General features: G+C 50.7%; 1 protein-coding gene across 6 annotated transcripts in view; it reads right to left on the reverse strand.

Annotated features, from left to right (window-relative positions):
• KIAA1671 (KIAA1671 ortholog) overlaps positions 1–18513 on the reverse strand; it is a 181685-nt gene that overhangs the window by 57507 nt on the left and 105665 nt on the right. The window contains exon 1 of one of the 6 annotated variants that reach the window (XM_074321518.2): positions 1539–3000. The exons of 4 other annotated variants lie outside the window; for them this stretch is intronic. In XM_074321518.2, coding sequence (XP_074177619.2) covers positions 1539–1823 — 285 coding nt within the window. In that variant the 5' untranslated portion in view covers positions 1824–3000. Of the gene's footprint in view, positions 1–1538; positions 3001–18513 lie in introns of those variants that run through there. One more of the 6 variants, XM_074321519.2, reaches the window with a different exon arrangement.

Raw genomic sequence — 18513 nt, forward strand, 5'->3', positions numbered from 1 at the left:
CCAGGGTGGGAGAACTGAATGCTACCAACCCCCACACCCTTACCTGCACTGCCAGAGAGGGACCAAGAGTGAAAGAGAGATAGAGAGAGAGGCAGAGAGACACTCACAGAGACAGAGAGACAGAAAGAATGAACAAGAGGCCTTCTTTTCCTGGGCCAAGGTCACATCTTCTAGTAGTTGGGTTGGAGGCTCTGTTGCATAAGTTCAGGCCTCACTGGTTTGTCCAGGGCCACAAAGCAGCACTGACCCATGAGAGAAGATGTCATATTCATGAGACACCTGTTGGCACCTAACTGCACTGGTTGCTGTGTGACCTCAGGAGAGTTACCACACCTCTCTGGGTCAGCTGACGGGACGCCAGGTCTCTGCACCTTGAAGGCCAGTGTGAGCGTTTGCGACCTCAATTGTGCAGAGGGCTGGCTCTGAGCCTGGTGCACCCCAGGGCTCCATCCCTAAATACTGGGTCCTATAATGACCACCGGAACTCATTACGAGGCTGAACCTAGGGAATGAGCTGGCTTAGCCCTTTGTCCGCCTTCAGCCTCCTGCGAACCAGGCCAACACAGTCAGGTGGCATAAGTCTCCGATGTGAGACTTATGCCTCTCTTTGAGTTTAGTTCTGATCACTGATATGGGCTGCCCTGAAGTTATCAGGGAGATCTGGAGAAATCCTTATGCCAGAGCTTGGCTGGAAAGAGCCCTGAGTTGGGAGTCAGAACCTGGGGTTCTGGTCCTGGCTTTGCCACTCACTTGCTGTGCTACCCCAGGCAGGTGCCTTTCCCTCTCTGGGCCCGTTCCCTTCTCTCCAAATCATCAGTAAGCTCCTTGAGATTGATTCTGCATCATCCCCTAGTGGGACGCAGGCCAAGTTTTTAATCATTAGGTGTCATTCCACCCTGTCTCTCAAGCCCCATCAAGCATGCCTGAATGAGAGATGGGGGAGCCTCAGGACCCAGTCTGAGGCCCCCATCCTGGTCCACTCACACCAAGGCCCAGGTTCACAGGCCAGTGGGTAAACCACCCACCACGTCGGGTCTCCTTGGGTAATCAGAGGAAACCTCACAATTTTGCTTGACAACAAGATAATAAGAGCCATAATTCAACATACACATGACATGGATACTCGGCCACCTTCGGAGGGTGAGGAGATGAAGCAGGTGCCAGCTAATCCTTCCTAAAAATAGGATAGGATGAGCATTTGTGTCAGGGGCTGGAGTGTCGGCACTTACAAGATAAATCAACTGGCAGAGCTAGCCCGACTCACGTGCCAGCCCTGTCCACACAGACGTTGAATCCAGTATAAATTTCCCGACCACTTCGGGGCAGAGAATAACTGCACTGTCGGGGGCTCACCACCACATGCCTCTTTCCCAGGCGTGGGGAGCAGGAACTGGTGGGGGCCTGATGGACAAATGTTCCCAAGAGGAAGAGGCAACTTCCCTGGTGTGACTATGGGACACCCTTCCCCACCGAGGAGTGCAGGAGGGGAGGAGTTTTGACTGCTGCTTTAATATTTTAAAAAGACATAATAAACTTACAAAATCAGGTGGCTCCGAATCGGGCTGCCTCTTTCTTAGGGAAGAAAACCTCTGTTGGCTGCGAGCGGAGAAGCGGCGGAAAGATTCCCGACTCCGGGAGGCGAGGTGCCGGAAGGACGAGGTGCGCTTGAAGGGGGTCCGGCTACTGGTCTCCCCGCTGGCCCGCTCGTGGCCCACCGTGGTGGTCACTAAGTTGAGGGCATCCTGGAAGGACCTCCTCACGGTCCCCATCCACTGGGTCATGTGGGTTTGGGCCACAGTGAGTTTGTCTCCCAGGTAATCCATGGGGCCGGGAGGCGAGGGGAAAGGAGGAGAGAGAGGGAGAAAAGCAATCGAAATGCAAGGGTCCTCTCCCCTCTTTCTACTCGTGGCTCAGGGAAGTTCTGGGCTTGCTTGGAGAGAAAAGCCAGCAGCCTTCTTCAGCCAAACCACGAGTGAATCAACATTGCTGAGCCAGCAGCCGGCTGCATCCACGGGGCTCACTCAGAATTGGGAGAGAGTTCAGGGTCAGGCTGGGAGTCCACCCACCGGCACGAGTCAACACGCTGGCAGGTCCAATATCCAGTCCCCAGCGATCACCCCCACGGAATCGGCCGTGACCAGGAGCTTGGAGAAACCAGCGGCACTTGCTTCAGGGTGTGACAGTCCCTCGAGGTGGGGGGAGGAAGAGGAGGTGGCTGGCCTTGGGCACCCTCGTCCTCACTTTCCCTCAGGTAGGCGGCCCCGGGCGGGCAGGCACACACTGGAAGGACCCGGTAGGCAGGCTGTTGCCTGCCGCTGCCCTCTGCCCAGCTGCCCACAGCTGGGCCCCGCTCACCTGACCCATGCAGGTTTTCTGTCCTCTGGCCAGAGATTCCAAACCTGTCGGCAGGCAGCTAGCTCATTTCCGGAGGCAGCCACCAGGGCCCCCGGGGCCCCTGGCTGAGCAGCCCCGGATGACATCAGTCCCTGTCTTAGCGAGGGGCTTCACTGCCCAGGAATGCAGGAGGGGCCTTGGGGAGGCAGCCGCCCAGGGAGCTGACGTCCGCCCCCATTTTTTTCCCCCAAGTCTCAACTCGCTCACCGCCGCGGGGCCGATGGTGTCTTCACGTGCCCGGCAGCCTACCCACCCTGTGCCCTCACCACTGGTGCAGGGGGAGAAGCGGCTGCACGTGTGTACACTCCAGTGCGTGTATGCATGTATGTCGGAGAGCTGGCAGCCCGGGAAGGTTGGAACAGTTGGGAAACTGCCTCGAGGGTGGCAGGCCAGCGTCTCGGGACCTCTGGAGGGCTATCAGTCTGTCTCCCTCTGGTGGTCTGTTTCTCTATCAGGTTCTCTCTTCTCCCAGTGTCTCAATTTCCACTTGTTTGTTTCTAAAAGTCTCTCTCTCTCTCTCTGTCTCGCTCTCATCTTTCCAGCCTTCTCTCCCTGCCTCCTTGGAAGCCAACACCGAGCCAGGTGAAACAGCCCCCGAGGTTTCCCAAGGAAGGAACTGGGCTGGGCTGTATTTCAGTACAGGCAGGGTTGTCATGGCAACCCTGGGGCACAGCATCTGCCCCATCCTGGGCGGGCAGACTCTCAGCACAGGGAGCAATGGGAATGATTCATGGTTTACACTGGGTCACATGAGCGCCTGGGTTTTAACCCTTGTGGAGCTGGAGTCGGAATGAGAGGTGGGGCGGGGGGGGGACAAGAGAGCAGCATTTGAGATCAGAGGGGGTCCCCGCTCATCGAGGGTTGTCAGGAAGGCTCAGCTGGATCCCAGAGGGGAGGCCCACTTGTTACTTTCTCCTTCATACCTTCATGTTGCAGATCAGGAAATGCAGACTCAGAGACATAGGTTCACTTGCCCAAGGTCACACAGCAAAAGTACCACCAGGGCACGTACCAACTGTTTTCCGGGTCTGACAGGGCACCTGGCCCAGAGCTGGAGCTCAGTAAATATTTTCCTTGATCGAACGCCGAGTCCAAGATAGAGCTGACTGAATCCCAAGTGGTTTCCCATCACCAGCGTCATCTCGGTTTTGAACAAATATTTGCTCCCTAGGCACTGATCAAAGGGCCTCACTTGAAAGAGTTTTTCACGAAGGCATCTCTGGCAATGCAGATGGCATGAATGTCTTTCTTCTCTAGCCTCCTAGTCCTTACGGCTGTTCCTTCACTCATTCATTCTTTCACACAGTCACTTAAACACTCAGAGAGTGCCTACTGTGGGCCAGACACGGGACACTGAGACTAAGAACGGTTCCTGCAGAACACTAAGTGGTGGCTAGTATTTACTGGAGTATAACTGAGTCCCCAATGCCATTCCAAGTGGTCCCAGGAATTAACTCATGAATCTTCGCATGAACCCATTTGACAGAGGAAGAGACTGAGGCCCAGAGAGGTGAAGTCATCTGCCAAGGCCATCCAATGTGGTAGGCAGCCTTCAAGATGGCCCCCGATAATCCTTGTCCCCTGTTATTCACACCCCAGTATGGTCCCCTCCGGTGATGAATCAAGGTTGGTTTGCGCGCCCAAAAGAAGAAGGTAGAAGTGACACTGTGTTACTTCCAACGCTAGGTCATAAAAGGCATCATAGCTTCCACCTTGCTCTCTGAGATCACACTGGGGGTGCCAGCCACCACGTTGTGAGGACGCTCGCAAAGCCCAATGTAGAGACTCACATGAAGAGAGTCAGAGGCCCCCAGCTAACAGACAGCATGAAGGTGCCAGCCACCTGAGAAAGCCACCTTCAAAGTAGACCCTGCATCCCAGGTCTATACCTCAGATGACAACTGCCCTGGCTGACATCTTGACTGCAGCCTCCTGAGAGACCCTGAGCCAAAGCCACCCAGCCAAACTGCTCCCAAATTCCTGACCCACAGAAATCACAAGAGATACAAATACCCAGAGGTAGGACAGTGTCTGCCCATCATGAAAGCAACGGTTGGAGCAGAATATGGAGGATAGGGGAACAGGGGGTGACGACAGGGGCTCTCATGGCAGCCTGTAGGTCCTGTGTGTTAGAAAGCATTAACCCATCACACAGATGAGGAAACAGGCACGGGGTCCCATGTCCCACCTGCATACATGTATCTGGCCCCACCCATCACTATACAACATGTCCTGGGTCCCAGGGTTTCTGGCCTCCAAGGTCACTCCTCACATGGAGTGTCCATGGTCAGCCTCCTGCAGCAGGCAGGCCACTTCATAGCCCTGGCTTATTCACCTGGCAGGCCAGGAACTTCCAGGTAGGAGCAGACATGAGAAAGAGCTGAGTCCTTCCCCCCTGGACTCAGGAAAGCCACATCAGAGATAACCAAAGAGCTGGAAAGGAACATAGCTTTTTAATAGACCATCTGGACACAGACGTGAGAAATCTACTGGGAAGCTTCAAGAGGAAAAAACTTCAATCAAAGCGGTAATTAAAACACCTTTAAAATACTACTACCTAGTGTTGGGCAGGCTGTGGTGAAAGACACACATATCCACAGCAGATGGAAACGGAAATCGGTATATATTTCCTGAAGGGAATTTAATATCCCAGATCAAAAGTCATAAAAATAATGGCCTGCCAATTCATGGCATACATGCTGAAGTGCAGGGATGAAGGGTACTGATAGCTGTAACGTACTTTGAAATGCAGTGAAAAAGAAAACAAAATGTACTAAGAAATGGATGGGTGGCTGGATTTTTCTAAAGCAAATATAGCAAAACGTTGGCAATTATAGAATCTAGCTGGTGGGTATATGTGTGCTCCCTGTACAGTTTTTCTGTATTTTGAAATCTTTCATAATAAATGGTGGGGGGTGGGAGGAGATGCCTGAAGTTCATGATCTGATTCCACATCCCGCAGTCTGCCTTTGGAAATGAGAATGATCTATATAAACATTTCGCTACAAGGATGTTTATCATATGCATGACATAGGATGTGAAAAATTAGTCAGAACCAATTGTCCAACAAAAAGAGAATTGCTCAGCACAGTGACCTCAGAGGCAAAATGAAACAAATCAGTAATACCAATCCTGTCTTTATGATGATAGTTTGTTCATCGTGGATTTTTGCATTCATTTTCATTTTTTAAGATGCTGCACGACAATATTATTTATCTGATTACTGGTTGCTTTTTTTTGGTGCCCCCTTAAATTTTGCACCGTTAGGTGAGTGCCTCAGTCACCTCACCCTAATGCCAGCCCTGGATTTGCTAAATCAATATAGTATCGTGGTTCAGAGTTTGGAGACCTGCCTCTAGCTCGATTAGCTGTGTTACCCCAAGGAAGTTACTTAACCTCTCTGATTTTCAGAGATGAAATCATCAAACTCATCATTGTCACTGATGGTATCAGTAACATTGTCTGCCAGGCATTGTATTACATTAACATTACATCATCTGTTTCTCCCAACAATGAAATTAAGTATGTACTATGATTATTACCCCCATTTTACAGATGAAAAACTGAGGCAAAGGGAAGTTCAGTGACCAGCCCAAGGACACACAGCTATCACGTGGTGGAGTTTGCTACCCCCAGCCTCACACCCAGGACCAGAGGATGTCCTGGCCCTTGCCAAATCAGTCTTAATGGAAGAAGAGTGTCTGGAAAAGCAGAGGAGACTACATGGCAGGCAGGATCACACAGTTCCAGCTCCTTCCACAAGCAGGGAGAAGGGTACAGAAGGGAGCTGAAAAGCCAGATTGCTTGCTTATTCCCTCATGGCTCTCTTTAGGTACAATGTGGTCTGACAGTGTGGCTATAAAAAGCGTTGCTCCCTGAAAACTGGGGCAGCGCAAGCACTTTCCCCCCCAGAGGACTTTTTCTGCAAACTCTTCTGTTCTCTCCAGGAAACTCTTGGGATGTTGCTGCGTATCGAAAGGAAGGAAAGCCATCTCCTTACATAATTAATCCAAAAAAATGCTGGAGGAGCTGCTGAGATCCAGGAAATAAATGGGAATTTTATATACAACGTGAGGCAGGGCCTAGAGGACACCATTTCCAGACAAGCGTGTGCAGCTACAAAAATCTGAATGTTGGTCATTCATTCATTCAACAAACATTACTTTGTGTGAGCTCTGTGCTGGCCCTGAGGGCATCTGTAAGTGACTGAGGAGCCCACAGTGGCTCTCTAATCCTTAGCTATTAGGAGGGGAGGGTGTCCCAACAAACCACCTCAAACCTCAGGCTACCATTTTCTCCAAAAAATCTGATACAAATATGCACACTCTAGAGAATTCCTGGTCAGATGGAAGAAAAAGGCAGAAGGGAAAAAAAAGAACAATTGCAATATGTGTGCAAAGGGTTATGATGGACAAGTGAACTACATGCTATGGGAACATAACAGGGGGAGGTGAAACCCAACCCAGAAAGTGGCAAGTTGAGAAAGAAGAGCAAAGGGAGGATGGTCATTTATTGAGGAGCTGCAATTGGAAGAGGAGTATCTGGCTGGGGTTTTGAAGGATGATTAGGAGTATTTCAAGACGGATGAAAGAGAACAGCCTGTGCAAAGGCCAGGGGGCATGGCAATAATCAGTCTTGCCTCTGAGCTTTTGCACATGCTGTATCCTGCCTAAGACTTCTTTCCCTCTTTTCCCACTTCTACTGGCCCTCTGCCCACCCCAATACTACTTTTAGCAATTTCAGCCTTTTCTAAATCTTCCCATGAAGTCTCACTTATATGACCCTTTTCACACCCTGCTTCCCAAAAGTTTTGACATTCTAGAAGTGTTCATCCTGGGCATAGAAATATACTAATATTATGCTGATGAAAAAGGTGGTGCAGTGGCAATAATAATAACCATTAATTGAGGATTGACTATGTGCCAAGAACTGGTTACCCATACATTTCACCTCATTTAATCCTCTCAATAATCTATTATACAGAAGAGGCCAGTGAGCTTTAAAGAGCTGAAGGGACTTGCTCAAGGTCACTGAGCTGGCAAGTGGGGCTCTGAGACTTGAACCCAGGCCTATCTGATTCCAAAGCCTTCTCCCTTCCAGAGCAGAAGCCAGACTCTACCCACACCTCTAAGATCCCTTAGAATTGTCAACGCTGCCCGAAACCCCATTCATGAGGACAGTGACTATTCTACACACTTCTCTGGGTTGTCCTCAGACCTCCTGGGGTCAGGAAATAACTGCAGAAGGACTTGTCTGGTTGTAAATCAACCAGCTTCCTTTCTCGCCAGCTGGTCTGGAGACTAATTCCTGAGACCATGTGTGGGAAGGGCAGAGCTGTGGACCCAGCTAAAATCTGTTTTCTCTCCCCCCTCGGAGGGCCGGCTGAGGGCTCAGGGTCTCCCTCTAAGGCCAGCATCCTTTATTCCCAAGTCACCGTTTTCTTATTGTAAACAGATCAGAAAGCCTGCCAACCTCAAAAGGTGGTGGTAAAGAAACAACTGACCCTCTGGCAACCACTAAACTATTGTCTGTGTCTATGAGTAAGGGGGGCGGGGGGTGGGGGTGGGAGATGTGGGTAAGGGGGATCGAATATACGGTGATGGAAGGAGAACTGACTCTGGGTGATGAACACACAATGGGATTTATAGATGATGTAATACAGAATTGTACACCTGAAATCTATGTAATTTTACTAACAATTGTTACCCCAATAAATTTAATAAAAAAAATAAAAGAAACAACTGAGCTCATTCTTACCCAGCACATAGTAAATATTCAATAAATGGTAGCCACAAGGGATGATAATTATTCTAATTCGTATAATCTTATTGTCCAAATCATAGGATCCTAGACAGTCAGAACTAGCATGGCCAACAGAGAGACCTAGGTCAAACTTCTCATTTCATCCAAGGAAATGGTCTAGGCTGTCCCAGGCCCCACAGTAAATCTGTGGCAGGAACCCTCTGATTTCCCATAGGAGTCATTCATGACCTGGACTTTGCAGGGTCTCTGGCCTCATGTCTCACCTATTTCCCCAGCTTCTCTCCACCCCAGAGAAACTGGACAAATTACCATCCTGGGATGCAGCACGCTACCTTTTGTTCAGCCCTTTGCACATGCTGTTCTCTGTGGCTGGGACACCCTTCCACCCCTTCCTCACTTGGTCGGCATCTATTGTCCTTCATAGCTCAGCTTAGGTATACCCTCCTCCAAGAAGCCTGCCGTGATTCTTCATGTGGGCCACCTCTGGGCTCCCACCCTGCCATGTTACCCCCACTGTATCATTAACACACTGGGCGGGGACTTGATTTACCCGTCAATCTCCCCACTGGACTCGGAGCCCATGGGTGTCTGGAACGTGTCCCATTCACCCTTGAGTCTCACCGTGCAGGGCTCAGCAGGCACTTGCCATGCCTACCGTGTGCAATGAAGGAACCACTGAGGCTTGAACCCGAGTCACACAACCCCCAACATTCCTCTCCCTAGGCTTGTTTCCAAGGCAACAGGGAAAAGAATTCTGATATGGAGGAAAAAAAACCCAAAAAACCTGAAATGACTCGCTCTCACAAGTCAATCCCAGATTATTTATAAACCAAGCCCAAGACTATTTCCTTGTGTTCATTTATCACATTTCTTATTCAAACAGTCATTTTAATGACCTAAGATGCCCTTTATTAACCTTGGGAGGGGAGGGAAAAAAATCATCTGGAAAGGAAATCTTTCTAGAAATGGCCAGGAACGCATCTCCTTTCTTCATCAGGTCCCATCCTGAGCTCAAGTGGAAAGTGACATTTTCCATGCTGGGGAGAGTCCGCTGTGTGGCCCCACCTGGCATGGCCAGGCCAGTCTGTAATTTCAACCCCTGCTGGAAGAGCTGGGCATCTAATAAAGTTGGGTGTCCAGGGCCTCCTCTAAAATGGAAACGGGGTGGGCCGAGGGCACTGTCTCACTCATCCCACTGGGCTGCCCAGTGGCTCTGGGGCCAGGGGCCCCCCGGGATGCTGCCACCCTCTCCTTGGGCATCCTGGGAAGGAGAGAGGGGGGCACCCACTGGGTTCTCTGTCAGATTGCCCTGCCCGGGGCTGGTCAACACATTTCTTTCCACCATAGCAGCTGAATTTCCACATTTTTGGATCAATGAATGAAAGAGCAAGATGTTTTTGGGGAACAACAATTAGAACTGGGACGAGGAACACATGACATCGCCTAAAAAACGTGTTCCTGAGCTGTGAGCTTGCTATACTCGGCTGAACTGCTGCCTAAGCAACACCCCAAGATTTAACGATCTCCGTGAGGATAATAAGAGATCGGAAGAATGAGTAGAAGGCCTTCCTTTCCTGGCTTCCTTCCCTCCCTTCCTCCTGACAGCATTTGATTGAGCATCTACTATGTACTCAGCACCTACCAGGAATAAAAGAGCTAATCCCTGGCTGCCGGCGCAGTTTCATGTGGCTTTGCACTAAGCACAATAACAACTCACAGTAGTTCTCGCTTGCTGAAGGCCTACTGTGCACCCGGCCACCTCCTGGACCCGTATCGCCTAGTAAAACTGTAATCGCCATCGTACAGATCAGGAAACGGAGACTCGGAATGACAAAGTCACTAGCCCATGTCACGCAGCTACTATGTGCAGAGCCATGGCTCGAACCCAGGTCTGGCTGAGCCCAAAGCCTGTGCTTTTTCTTACCCGCCAGGCTACTCTGCCCGTGAGCGCGTCTGTTCATGTCAAACGGAGGCTGGATTGTGGGGTACAGAAAATGCGGTTCCAAGAGCAAAGGCCTTGCCCCAGCCCCCCCTTTCCTCCTCTCCAATTTCACCTCCTCATACTTGAAGCAGCCGAGAATTGCACGGAAAGCCTGACTGTGACACACGTAAGGTTCCCTGAGATAGCCTCAGCCTTGGGGACCCCCTCCTGCCCTCAGTTCCCACAAGGGCTCATTCGCATGGGCAGTGCCAGAGACGAGCAGGTCCGGGCAGCCTCAGAGGGGGAGTAGGTGGGTCTGAGGCCTTCAGGGCTCTGCCCCCAAATACTGGGGGACCCCAGGCAATGCTTCCCTCCTCTTTGGGTGTTGATCCCCCAAGAGGACTGCACCAGAAGATCACAGGAAATTCCAGCTCAAAATCCCAGGCCCCCTAGGCCAGCTGACCCGGCCTGGAGAGAGTACAACAGACCTGGGTTCAAATACTAGAGTCCTTGCCCACTCACGTGACTGCCTCTTGCCTGAGTTGCCTCATCTCACAATTGGAAATCGTGACCCCTGCTTCCCAGGTAAAGTGCAAGTGGTGTGCACACAGTAGGCCCCCAGCAAAGGTAGGCAGGATGGTACCAGATTCCTACAGGGGATGCCCAGGGCTGGGGTGCTCATATTTTGAAAACAAACTTATGAAGCAAACTGGCTTCCCAAAGGTCAAATCAACATCTATTCAAACGCTGCTAGGACCCCATTAATATTTCCTAAGCACTGATCGTGTGCCAGGCTCTATGCCACCTCATGTCATCCACGCAGACATTTAATAGCAGAGTTCCCAAAACTAACTCCTCGCTGTGTGACCCTGGGCAAGTGGCTTGCCTTCTCTGAGTCTCTCCTTCCTGGTCTTTAAAGCGGAACAAAAATGGGCCCCTCCTTCCCAGGTGGTGCTGAAGTTTACATGATGTGTGCTCTGACCAGCTCATGAGAGCAGAACCAGTATTCCCACTGTACAGATGAGGAAACAGAGGCAGAGAGTAAAGCCTGAAGTATGCAGAGCAACTTAGTGGCCAACTCGGGCTAAGTGATCAAGGCCTGTGCTACACACACACACACTCCTCTTAGCAGCTGTGGCTCGGTGGGCAAGGAGACAGTGGGCACTCGGGAGTCAGTGCCTCTGGCCTGTCATGCCTGCCACTGTCATTCCCATCACTCAGCTTGCCAGCCCTCAGCTGTCCTCTCATCTCAAAGCTGCTGTGAGTAATGGTCCTGTCGCCAACACCTCCCCACAGGAGCGGCTTTCTCTCGATCCACCTGGAGCTCTATTCTCTTGTGCCTTGCTTCTCTGCACGCAGAGAGCCCTTCTCTGTGCCACCCACGCTGTTCCAGGAGCCACACTGCTGGGCAAGGAGCGGGGTGGCCAGGCAGCCTTGGCACAAAGGTGTGTCGTCCCCTAGGTCCCCACCACAGCTCACCTCGTGGGCACAAGGCACATTCCAGCAGCCTCGGAGTCCGGGACCTTGCGCTGCCCTGGACTCAAAGCCCCCAGAGCCCTCCAGCACCAAGTGTGATCAAGGCAAGACCCCTGGCTCCCTCCGTGTGGCTGCTTCCTGATGCACAGGTTACTTCCCAGCACCTCAGCACCGTGACGCTTCTTGTTTCTGAGTCTTGGCTCCTCAAGAATCTCTCTCTGACCGCCAACACGCAAGAGCAGCCCCGGTACCTTCCTGGTCATTGCCTCACTATTCTCTCTCGAAGGAAGGCTCGTGAGAGCAGAAACCTTGGATGTCTCATTCCCTGCTCTGACTCCTGGGCCTGGCACACTGGAGGCTCTCAGGAGTTGTTGAATGAACAGATAAATGAATGAAATGAAGAAGCGAAAGACAGAGGGGAGGAGAGGAAAGAGGAGGGAAGAAGCACTAGTCTATTTGTACGGCAATCCCATCCCCTATTCTCCCCTTTCCCTGGCCAAGTCCCACCCAGCTTTTAAAATGTCACGATGATGTCCCCACCACCAGGAAGCCTTCCCTGCTACCCTCCTCCCTCAGTTCAGTGTCTCCTCTGGGCTCCCCTACCCCTGGGCTTCACCGTCACAGTATTCTCTTCACTACACACTATAAGGACCAATTTCTCAGTCTGCCCACAGGCTGCAGATGCTGTCATGGTCAGTGCTGTGTCAATTTCTAGGGCCCATCCTGAGGTCTGACACACAGTAGGCAGTTCAGCAATACAGTGGAGCGGGAAGGGGGCAATGTTTATTGAGTACCGACCATGTGCCACACATTAGGTACTTTACAAACGTTCTCATTCAGTCTTCACCATCCCTTAAAGGAGAGAGCACTGTCCCCAAATCTCAGTGGAAAGAACTAAAGCCCAGGACGTACAGGGTGCCTTAGTACCTAGTTCAAACTCACTCAAAACAATTGAGCACCGGGAAACTAAATCAAAGAACTGGCCTAGAAAAATACAGCCATGAGCAGCATTCTTCCTTCCTGGCCAAGCCCTGAAAATGGTGGCCCCCACGACCCACCGTCCCTTGCAGCAATGGCACGGCATGGGACCAAATCCTGGCCAATAGACCTGAGGGGAAGTCTGCAGGGTGGACTCTAGGGAGAAGCCTTCCTCCTGGTCCTCTCCCACCTTGGCTGGATGTTGTCAAGTCTACCTGGGATGGCCGAAACGGTGGCAGTCACTTTGGGACCATGAGGAGATAAGACGCTAAAGAGAAAGTAGGAAGATGGAAAGAACCTGGGTTGACCCAGGACTTGGCAAACTCTTTGTAAAGAGCCAGATAGTAAATATTTCAGGTTTTGTGGGCCACATGTGGTCTCTGCCACATACATTTTGTTTGTTTTTTGGATTTTTTTTTTTTTTACCACCTTTACAGAATGTAACATTCTTAGCTCGTAGACCACCATTTGATAAACAGGTCCTTACTGCTCGACCCATCTTTAGGGGCTTTGTTGTTACTTGCAGCCTCATCACCGGTACCGGGTGTTGATGAGGATGGAGGACAACTGGAACCCTCAGGAGATGAGACGCAGAGGGACACCACCACGTTGGGAAACAGTTCAGCGGTTTCTCACAAAACTTGAACAGGCTGACCCTACGATCCAGCCACTTCGTGCCTTGGTATTTTAACCAGCAGAAATTAAAGCCTGTGTCTATACAGAGAACTGCACAGAAATGTTCACAGCAGCTTCCTTCAGAAGAGCCCCTAACTGGAATCAACCCAAATGTCTATCCACAGGTGACTGGTATGCAAACTGGTCCATCCATGCAATGGAATGGTCCTCAGACATAAAGATATATACCACATAACCTGCTGCATCTCAAAGGCAAAATTCTGGGGAGTGAAAGAAACCAGATAAAGAAGAGCACGTGAGTATGATGCCATTAATATAGAAGTGTAGAACACGCCAACTAACCCATAGTGACAGAGCAGACCCGCGGTTGCTTGAGGGCAGGGATGGAGGGAGAGACAGATTGCAGAGGGGCACGTGGAAACTTCGGCGGGTGATGATATGTGCATTATTTTAACTGTGGTGATGGTTCCACGGGAATATACTGATCTCAAAACTCGTCAAATTATATACTTCAAATGTCTACAATGTATTGTAGGTCAATTATATCTCAATAAAGCTGTTAAAAAAAATTAACAGTGGTGGCTCTTATAATAAGCAGAAGGTTGAGGGTCAGGGGCATGGGGTGGGTAAGTCTGGGCCAAATGGGACCAGCACAAAAGCAGGGGAGTGGGGGAGGAAGGGGAAATCCTGAGAAACCAGAGGCCCCACCAGACCTTGGGCGTCTTGGGTGACAGCTAAGACCAGCTCTGCCAGCTCCACAATGTAGCTGAGGGCAACTGAAACGGAGCCTCTGAAACGTTCTTAACTTGGTAAACAAGGCCCCCAGTGGCAGCCCTTGGAGATGGCTCAGGGATCAAGGACAAGTGGCCTTAACTGCCACTCCAGCCTCAATGACCCATGTGGGCTGTGCCGAGTGCCCACGCAGCTGGAGTCAGGGAGTGGGGTGCCAGGTTCACAAGCAATCTACCGCTGGTCTCTTCTCATCTGATGAGAACTGGAGCACACACCACAAGTCACCGGAAGCGCGAGAGGTTTTTTTTTTTTTTTTCATTCATCCCAGAAAGAACAGGAAGAACTCCCAGCTCAGTTCTACCATCTGCAACAGGCAGGGAACACGTCTGGCTCTGCAGCTTTGAATCCTCTTTCTCCATCTGATCCCAGGGACAGTCTGGTTGCCAGCAGGCCCGGCAGAAACCTGGCCTTCCTCTGTCAGGTGCTGTACCTTTAAAGGAGATTTCTGTCCTGGCCGGAGAAAGACAGGCCTGGAGACAGGGGACAGGAAGCCACGGGCTAACCAGAGAGTGTAGGTCCACTTACATCATAAAGGCCCAGGGAAGAACGGACCCAGAAAAGGAAACACGGTTTTACAGATTGGGTGTGCAGGGACGAGTCTGGGGCGATTTATGTCACCAATTTTACGGCGGTTTCCTATTGACCTGTTCTTTAATGTCCTTTGAGAGACACACATCAACATTCCAATGTTTTATTTTCAGTTTTCTGGATGCTGGAATGCGATTCAATGCAGAGACTGAAGCAAAGGGAGCCCCGTCTTTTGTAAGAACCACACATACCTTTTCTCACACAATCTCCAAAACCACACCGTGCGATGGACAGTATTACAGAGGCACAGAGGGGGAAACTGAGGCATGGCGGTGTTCAGTGTGGTGCCCAAGGTCACTCAGCTAGGAAGTGGCAGAGAGAGGCCTGGAACTCGGGTCTGTCTGGTTTGCAGGCTGACGTCCTTTGTACACATATTCCGGAGTGAGCCTTGAGCAACCCCACACAACACCTGGCACGCTCATCCCAGTACCCCAGCCCCTGGGACCCACCATAAATAGCTGCTGAACGAATGAGCAGATCTAGCAGGGGGTGAGCTGTATGCTCGGTCAGGGCTCGGTCAGCGTCTGAAGGAGGCGGGAGGGAGAGAAGGAAGGAAGGGCTGGATTCCCGGTACTTCCAGACCCACGCAGGACACAGACCGTGGTCATTAAAACACAGACTCAGAATGCAGGACACGTCACTCGTCAAGGCATCTTCTCAAGTGTCCATTTTCACAGTCATCTTTTTCAAGCCACGTGACATATTTCTAATAACACTGCCCTGAGCTTTAACCCTACCTGCCTGTCCTTCCAGAAAGAGGCTTGTGTTGCTAGAATGAGCTGTCACTGGGTCCTCCTTCTAACGGCTCCCTTGAGGTGTCCTGACCATTCTTACCTTTCACTGCCCACCTGTGCGCTAAAGGCAGGAGGGCTCCTCCACTAACCTGACATCTCGAGCGACTAACCTGACATGTGGCCTTGGGCAGGCCTGGGGGCAGCAGGCCTGTGTCCGCCCAACCCAGGGGATGCTCCTGACAATCTATAAGCCTTCCAGTCAGTGAACCAGTCATTGACTCCACAAAACCACCCTAGGGATCTGCATGTGCCAGCTGTGGGCCCCTCCGGAAAGCTTAGGGCTCTGGGCAGCTTGAGCCACGCCTGTGTTTCACCGGTGAACACGTCTGGTCCTGTTTAACCAACTCCATCCGCTGTCCCGCCAGGGCCACAGGAAACGTCCTATGGGCTTTGACAGAGCCATTCCTTTCTCAGGGAGGGCTGAGCTGATGGCTTGCTTTCCTCAAAAATAGAACTGAGATTATATAACAAGGAAACTGTTACCATGTTCAGATGTAAAGCCCACAATGGGGGTTCTTGGGGGTGACCCAATGTGGAAACTACTGGGGGGTGAGGCAGAGGTGCCTGCAAACCCATGTCCCTGTGCAAAGGAGAAAGGAGTGGGGACAGTGAGAGGGTGGAGGGTGGGGGTGAGGGGCTAGAGAGTATCAGGGAGGATCCCGGTACCTCTCCGTTCTTACCCAAGCAAGTCATTTTCAGAGCATAATAATAACTATGATAACTGCCTTCTCTTCCCTCGTCAAGTATTCTCATTTCAAATGGACTTAACGAGATCCCTTAGAGGAAGGACTTCTCGAAGCAAGTGAAAACAGTGTGTAGTAATGAGATGCCAGAAAGTGTCACTTAATGGAAACCAAGTAAGCAGAAGCAGGTCAGAGGAGGGGATGGTCACCACTTATGAACCTTCTGTGGGCCGAGCACAGGGTTAGGCACACGACAGGTGCCACCTTCTCTTTTATGTCCCTGACACTCTGCCAATAGCCCCCCGAGGTCCCATCTCCCTTGAAAGATGAGAAACCTGGCCCCCAAATCTGCTTCCTCCACTCTCTTCGCTGTTCCAGCAAGAAGCTCCCCCACCCACCCCGCTGTGCTGGCCAGAAGCCCAGCACTTCCCTTAGTGCTTCTTCTCCCCTCTCCCCCACCCCAAAGCGATAGCCTGAGCCAGATCACTTCTTCCCCCATTTAAAAAAAATGTGGGTCGAATTCTGAGAACAGGAACTAAGTAAGTCATCATCATAATACCTACTATTATAAGCAAACAGTTTAGTGTAATGAGAGCGACCAGTACTTTAACCTTCACTCGTCCACTTAGCCCCACCTTGGCACCAGAGCTAGGCGCCCATGGCCTCTGGCCGCTCCACATTACCTCCTGCCCCTCTAGTCCACCCCTCCTCCCCACAGCAGCCTAGACGAGCTCTATAATCCTCCATTCCATCATGTTAGCCTCCACCAAAAGTGTTCCCTCAGCCCTGCACTACAACCAGAACCAACCCCCAAAGGCTCTGCCCTGGCCCTGCAGGCCCCCACCTGCTTCCGCCTGCCGTTGCTCGATGCTAGGCCAGCCATATTGGCCTTAACCCCTTCCATGTGTTTCCTACCTCAGGGCCTTTGCATGTGCTGTTCCCATTGTCTGAAACACTCTTCCCCCAGATCCCCACCCACATGGTGGGCGCCTTTCCGATCTTCTCACATGCCACATCCTCTTAGGGCCTTTCCAACCATACCTCCTCCCAGGCACTCTCTGCCACATCACTCTATTTGATTGTCCCCATGCATTCATCAGTATTGATTGTCCGTATATATTATCTGTCTCTCCCACTGGTACACACGCTCTGCCAGGGCAGGGACAGTGCTTCTTATTCCACACGGATGCTCAGTGCCTAGACCAGCATCTGGCACAGAGAAGGGGCTCAATAAGTGCTTGCAGAGTGGGTACACAAAGGGATGAATGAATGAACTAATAAAGGAAAGAGGGGAATGAATACACAAGTGCACTATTCAAACTCTATGGGGCTCAGTTTGCTCATCTCTAAAATAGAGGTGGCAATTGCAACACCCACAGGATGGTGATGAAGACGAACCCTGATGGACATGGGCCCAGGAGATACTTAACAAATACTTGCTGATTAAAGCACTTCAGCCAGCAGAAACAGCAGAAGGAGTCTCTTCTCGACCCCTCACTGCATAAAACGCACTTATTATAGAAGCCAACATTCTATAACTGAGACACGGCGGCTGAAGGTAGAGTGGAGACCATATGTAAGAAGACGATTCACTGTATTACCCGGTAGCCATGGCAACTGAAATCTTCAAGTACAGTTCAGTCTTGCTTTAACTTTTGAGGCAGACATTTCTACAGGAAATGTTCAGATTCCTTTCTCTGGTGATATTCTACAGAATAGACATCTTCATTTGGCTCCCAGAGGAGAACATGCAAAATGTCAGAGTCCTATGAGATAAACTGGTTTGCAAAGAAAGACGAGTTTCATTTTTTAAAATGTTGAGTCTAATTCTGAGGAGGAACCAAGTTATCCTAATAACAAGTACTATTATAAGCAAACAAAGGTTTTGTTGGTTATAGAAGGGACCAGTACTTTACCTTCTAGTTCACTTAGTCACTCAACAAACATTCATTCAATGCCTACTGTGTGCCAGGATCAGTGCTGGACTCTGGGGACATAGCAGCAGTTGAGAGAGATTAAGATCTCTGCCTTCGTGGAGCTTGTGGTCCAATGGGATAGACATGCAGTGGAAGAGCATCCTCAGCCAGGAACTCCCGGCAATGATTGGCAGGGAGCAACAGGGTAGAAGAAAAAGGACCCACCCATGGGATCAAGCAGATCCAATATTCATTGGCTGTGTGACCTTGAGAAAGTCACTGTACCTCTCTGAGCCTGTGATAAAATGGTGATAACAATACTGTTTGATGAAGGTGCTATGTGAACCCAATTAGATGACAGAAAATGTGACTTGCATGGTGTCTGATATACAGCAAGCACTCAGTAACTACTAGTAATTCCTTTTGCCTTACAGAGAAAGAGGGAGCCAGCCCCTGGCTCTCTCTCCCACAGGGATCTTGGCAAAGTTCTGTGCGTGTGAAATTTTCCCAAAGGAAGACTGTGTTCTAAAGGACCGAAGACGTTAGGGGGACATCCAAGATTTCAACTTTTA

This window comes from Rhinolophus sinicus, chromosome 9 (genome assembly GCF_057876585.1).
Source record: "Rhinolophus sinicus isolate RSI-liver-muscle chromosome 9, RSI-T2T, whole genome shotgun sequence".
Taxonomy (NCBI): Eukaryota; Metazoa; Chordata; class Mammalia; order Chiroptera; family Rhinolophidae; genus Rhinolophus; species Rhinolophus sinicus.